We start from the raw sequence: 6,446 nt of genomic DNA on the forward strand, positions 1-6,446 counted from the left end.
TGCTTGGCACAAGAAGTTTATGTGAACATTTCACTTCCGTTATGAAGCGCAATCACTAAGTCACACTTCAGTTTATTAAAATATTTAAACATTTTTATACTTTTCATCATCACACCTTTTCAGACAATATCATTTTTGCTTAGACAACCTATATTTTATTAACTAAATAAATAAAAACACTTTTATGATATTTGGTCTAATTTGCAGAAATTGCAGAATCTTTAACAAACTCCTCTTTGCTGGAGGGAAAACAATCTTTAGATTGCTGTATTTAATGTAAAAAAAAACTGTAAAAATGAGTGTCTTTTAAGTTAACAAAACTTTATTTATGTTGTAAACAAACAGCAGGAGTTTATTTCAACCAGCTTTGAACGAGTTCAGACAACTGTGAAACGAGAATTTAAACCAGTTTACTCTGAGTTCATAAAAACTACTGCTCTTATGAGAACAGTCAACCTTTACTGTTTAGTTTTAAAGCGTCTTCACGAATAAATGTTGCCCTGAAACGCTCAAATTCCAATACGAGTTTATTATAACGACACGAATGTACATCTTTCGAGCTTCAATGCAACATTTCCAGTGTCCAGTTCACATTTTTATTTCTTCTTTGCAAAGAACAAATAGGAAAATCTGTCCCTGTATAAACAAGTGCCGCAATTCAGTCTCCAAAACCGACAGCCGCAGGCCGGGCGGGGATTCTGCTCCAGATCCAGATTAAGAACCAAAGGGTTTTCATCACAGTGTGACCCGTTTTATCGCAGCGTTCAGTTTCTTTCAAGAAAAGCCCGATCAGAAGTCTGCTGACGGCTCTTTTTTTCCTCTCTGGGTTTCTCAGAGTTTGTGGTTCTGGACTTCCTCGCAGGTTCTGCTGATCTTTTACCGGTAAAGGCCTTGGAGTTGAAAACTGGGTCAGTTTCTCTTGAGTAGAAAAATAATCACCATGCTCGCGGTTTCATCCTCAGACATTTTGGGAAGCGGTTCTAAGGTTCTATCAGTATGAAGGATCTCCAAAATAAACCAAGTGGCGTCAGGCGAAGGGGAGTCACAGGACTTGGAATCGCCATGATGCCTGGTCTTTGTAGTCCAAACAGTCAGAGGCGTTGAAGTTGAGCTTCCAGGCCGAAGCCGCCGCCTGCTCTTTGTAATCCAGACAGTCCGTGGAGTTGAACGCGAGGCCCGGCGCGCTGTACGCCTGGTGGTGATGTGTTGGGTGGTGGTGATGGTGGTGGTGGCCTGATGTTTGGCTGATGTGGTGGTGGGGGTGTCCTGACATGGAGCCGCCCGTCATGGCGTTGAGCTGATGCGGGTGGTGGTGGGAGTGCATCGGTGCCAGGTAGGAGCCGCACTCCATGCCGCCGAAGTAGGAGCCCGAAGCCGAGGCGGGGTAGCCCTGGCTGTAAGCTGCCTGGCTGTAGGACACCGGGTAGGACGGCGTTGATCCAGCAGTTGAGGAGGAGGCGGAGCGCTGCATGCAGGAAGCGCTTGCAGGGACCGCAGGGTCTGGCAGGTTGGCCGGCGCCGGGGCCGGAGAGATTGGCGCCGGGCTCCAGATGGACGACACCGGAGCAGTGACGGAGGTAGAGGTGGCATTCAGGCCCAAACCGGAGGAGACGGAGGAGGAAGAAGAGGAGGTGGATGAAGAAGAGGTGGAGGAGGAGCTAGGCACAGGCGGTGGCGTGAACTGTCCACTGCTCTCTGACCCGGTGCTCTCTCTGGTCGGAGACGGCTTCTTCTTCATGGGTTTGACCTTGGCGCTGTTGGTGCTCTGCTGCTGCTGCCGACACTTCGCTCGTCTGTTCTTAAACCAGACCTGAGGAAGACACAGAGCAGAGAAGGTCACCATCGCACGCCAGACGGGCCGCAGAACCGCCACTGATCCCTCCTCTCACACCTGGTCCCACTGAGAAGCAACAGCTCTGACCTCTGACCTCACTCCTCTGCAGCCACATTTACTGCACTTCTGTTTGATGATTTTAATGCAGATTTTTTCAACAAAAACAACATTTAAATCTTTTTTTTTTTTTTTTTTTTCAGACTGGATTGATCAGAACAGATTTTACTGCTGCTTTTAAGGTGTTGGGAAGAGACAATTATCACCATATTTCGTCTACAAAACTGTCCTTCCTGTATTTTAGGTTGGACATAAATTTGATGATCATTAGCATTTTACAAGCCAAAGGGCAGATAAATGATTAACTTTCTAGTCCAAGAAAAAAAAAGAAAAGAGTACACAATTTTTGTACTTGTATTATTTAATAATTTGACAAAGACTAGACTTTACCATCTCTTGACAGTTTACTGTTTAGAGGACTGAAAAACTGAGCAAAAACGTCATCAATTCTAAATAATAATTTATCAACACTCCTTTGCAAATGTTTCTTAATGAAAAATGTATAATTTGTAAAGTAGTTTATTTAAAAATTGCAAATCTAATCTATATGTGGCTGTTTTTTCCCTTTTACTATGAACTCAACTGCAAACAAATTGAAATTGTTTTTTTTCTTAAATCTGATCAAACTGAAGTTAATTCTTTACACGTGGAAAAAAAAATGGCTGAATAACTGTTTTACCTCTTACCATTTAGAATATTTTGTTTCATGTAAATAAAATGTAAATATTTGGAAGTAACCGTGTTTTTTTTATATAGTTTTTTATTATTATTATTTAAACCAGTGAGGATAGGCATGCAAGTATTACACTTTCATTTTAATTGTTGGATAAAGCAAGGTTGGTTGCAGAAAATTGCACGATTTTTAACACCTTTTCTCTTCTATTAAATTTACATCTGAAAGTTTACACTTGAAAAACAAAACAGATTTCTTTCAACGCTTCACAGATGAAAATCTGAGGAAAAACAAAAACTGTAATAATAATTTTAAACTCTCTCAATTTACTCTGTAAGAAAAAAAGTAATTTTTTACTAATACTTGAAAGTTCAATAATAAACAAAAATGCTTCAACTTCTTGTAGTCTTTGGAGAAATATTTACCATAACAAAACATGATAATAACCATGAATAAATCAGACGGGTTTGATTTATATGCAGCACTTTCTTTATTAAAATACTTTGTCATTTATGGTAACTCTGCAAAAACCTGTTGAATCACTTTTTTATTGTGCAGTAAAACAGATTTTGTATATAGTTTTTAAAATACATGGACATTTATTTGTATGACAGAAAATAGGTGATTTAATTATTACTTTTTTGCTGACTTTTCCTTATTTTAAATTGTACTTTTAATAATCTGTCATTTATTCGTTTAAATTGGGTGTTTTTTAAAGGTAATTAAGAGAAAACATCCGTTTTAAAATGCGTGTGATGCTTACGTTAGAAGGACTAAACTGTTTTGTAAAACTACAAGGTTTTCTAGAAGCGCGTGACCTCGGAAAGTCGCAGTTAAATCGGCGGTTTTGTTTCAGGTAAAAACAGCTTTAATCCGCGCGCGCGCTCACAGCACAGAATAAAGAGCTTTTTTTCTCCACATCAAAGAAATGTTGGCGCTGCCAAACTCTCCTTTTTCATGAAAGACTTGTCTCTACTGGATCTATGAGAACTCCTTTTGGTGCATTGAGGTAGGTGGGGGGTGGAACTGTCAGAAAGTTTTTACGGAGGTGTTGTGGTTTTTTATTTTTATTTTAAATGTTTGAATATTTTAACCGCTGTTTTTTGTTGTTGACCCCAACTGCGTCTCACCTGCACTCGGGACTCCGGGAGGTTGATCTTCAGCGCCACCTCCTCCCTCATAAAGATGTCCGGGTAGCGCGTCTTTGCGAACAGAGACTCCAGGATGTCGAGCTGCGTGCGGGTGAAGGTGGTGCGCTCCCGCCGCTGCTTCCGTGGGTTGGCTGGCGCAACATTACAAAAACAAGTTTTAAAAAAGAAAACTACATGAGAATAAAACCAATTACCCTCAGAAAAAAACTTTTTAAAGTCTGTGCGTTGAATGCGTAAAAGTTATTTTGCGCATCCAAATGCGTAAAAGTTATTTTACGCATGCGTAAAAGTTATTTTATGCATTTAAAAAAAAATAAAGTTTATTAAAGTTCTTTCATTTCAAAAACCTCTAATTTATAAATATAAAATTATAGCCTTTGGTTTCATTGTAAACATATAAATTATAAAACATTAAAAAAAAAAAAAACTGAGCGCGTGCTCGTGGGCTGGCCGTACCCGGGTATCCCACTGACGGGTGCAGCAGGTCCATGGCGGCTCCGCTCAGGCCCAGTCCGTTCATCCCGTACGGGGCCTGTTTGAGATAAGACATCATGCTAAAGCGGGGCGGGGGGGGCGGTCTGCGGGGACGGAGCAGGTGCGGGGCCCCGGCGGTCAGGAAGCGCTGCGGGATCCTGCACGAGATTAGGGCCAAAAACACAGCTTTTATTACAACTTTTTTTTCTTTTTTTAAGTTAAGATTTAAAAAAAATCCACAGTGAAAAAAATCATTGTCAACAATCTAAGGGAGTTAAATCTGACAGTTTCCAAATAAAATGGCAAAATATTTATTTCTGCAATTGGTTTATAATATATATATGCTTGTCCCACCAGTTTTACTAAATTACATAAACGGGGAGAAATCTGAATATTATTAATACTCATTTTTACGTTTTATTACTATCCCAAAGAGTTAAAGTAACTATTTAGAAGAAAACACATTTTTGTTCACTAATTTTGGGAAATTGCTTTTTCTTAGTTAATAAATGAAAAATCATTTTTAGCAAATGTCTGTGAAAATCTTTTGGATCTGAAAAAAATTGTTTATCTTTTTCTGGGTTTTGGAGCAACAATTAGGGCTCTGATCTTCATTCCACGTTAATTAATTTAATAACTCGTAATTAAATCGACCTGCTGAGCCTCAAGTTTCTGACTTCTTCACACCTTCCAACTTTACTGCAAACTTTGTCTTTTTGTTTATATCGCACTCATTAGTTTTAAGTGCACATTTTTCTAAAAACGTTGCGCATCCTGCTGCAAAGAAATCCTTTCCCTTAGTTGCTTTAATGCTTCGTAAAAAATAAATGTTTTTGTTTAAAATATTTTTTTAATCCAAATTAAAATGAAGAAACGTTATGCAACAGAATACATTGAATATGTGCATCAACTTGATCATTTTGCGTGCTGCTGTATCTGGACGGACATTTCCATAATCCACTGGGGTCCGTTTAGCTGAGATTGCAGCCCCGGTTCCCCTGGAAGCGGCCCCGGGGCCTCACAGCGCAGCAGCCTCATTTCCATAACCCCAGGAAGGCGCTGAATTACGCAATGTAAATGCGCCAAAACTGTGTGCAAATGAACTCCATTACAATTTAGATTAGATCTGCTGCGCCACAATTAGCGGAGAGCTCTTATCGCTGCGTCCGGGGCTGCGGGATCAACAAACCCGGGAGGAAAGCAGCCCTCTCCAAAAACACACCTGAATAGTTTACTGGTTTAACTACAAATGTGCTCTTTAAGAAATAACGTATACATATGTAAGTGGTATTTATATTTAATGACAAAAACAAAAGAGAAAATCAAGATGGAGCACGACATTCTATAAATAATTTGTTTCACTTTTTAAGCGGGTTTTTTAAACTATTATTTTAAAAAAGGTGCTTTAAATTAGAATAAAACAACTTACATTTTTAAAAATAAAAATAAATAAATTCATTCATTCAGAGAACAATATTAGGTAAAAACAAACACTCACCTTGTCTGTATTTATTTCTTAAATCCCCTTTAAAAAGCAGTGAGATCCAGGATTTTTTTGGAAATAGATCCACGCGGAGGAACTTTGATTTCTACAGACAGTGAAGCGGCGGAGCTCCGCGGGCATCTCACGGATGTCTGTGAACGAAAAAAGCGACCAATTTGATCCAAAAAAATCGCTTCACCGATGAGCGCTGCTCGGGTCTGCGGAGCGGCTGCACTCTCAGACGGACGGAGGTTGACGGAATCCTCCGAGGCCGGAGCTCGTCTATGAATCAACGAAGCCGCGCGGCTTCTCCTGACGCCAGCCAATCAGGACGCCCGGAGCCGAACGGGCGACCAATGAGATCTTGAGTTGGACTCTCAGATCCCGCCCGTTGCGAATGGAACGTGAGTCACGTGACGTCGAGTGTATTAAAAAGTTGGGAGAGAAAAATACAAAAACACGACTTTTAAATAATTATTAAAAAAAAGAAATAAAACTGTATTTTTTCCTTTAAATTCTATTTAAAGATTTTTTGTTCATAAGTCAACAAAACAGTTGAAAAAAATGTGAATGTGTTTAGGCCAAAACAGCACGTTTTTAAAAAACAAATAAAAAAAACTGTAAAATTGGTTAAAAAATAATTCATTATTAAAAATTTTGCTCTGTGTATTTTTTTAAATAGTGTGAAACAGAGAAAAGCACAAACAACAAGACATACTTCTTCAGGCTTTTCCACTGACAACCATTTTTAATCTTTGAGCTGGATTGAAAACT

The 6,446-nt window shown here is 39.3% G+C and overlaps 1 protein-coding gene across 1 annotated transcript; it reads right to left on the minus strand.

Moving 5' to 3' along the window:
* Nucleotides 1–511: 511 nt before the first annotated feature.
* LOC112157486 (homeobox protein OTX1 B) lies at nt 512–6,198 on the minus strand. The gene is made up of 4 exons (XM_024290241.2): nt 5,688–6,198; nt 4,172–4,347; nt 3,695–3,846; nt 512–1,810 (listed from the first exon to the last, which is right to left on the minus strand). The coding sequence occupies exons 2-4, from the start codon at nt 4,266–4,268 to the stop codon at nt 1,043–1,045; spliced, it is 1,017 nt and encodes a 338-aa protein (XP_024146009.1). The 5' UTR covers nt 4,269–4,347; nt 5,688–6,198; the 3' UTR covers nt 512–1,042.
* Nucleotides 6,199–6,446: the final 248 nt, after the last annotated feature.

The sequence above is a fragment of the Oryzias melastigma genome, linkage group LG1 (assembly GCF_002922805.2).
Source record: "Oryzias melastigma strain HK-1 linkage group LG1, ASM292280v2, whole genome shotgun sequence".
Lineage (NCBI taxonomy): Eukaryota > Metazoa > Chordata > Actinopteri > Beloniformes > Adrianichthyidae > Oryzias > Oryzias melastigma.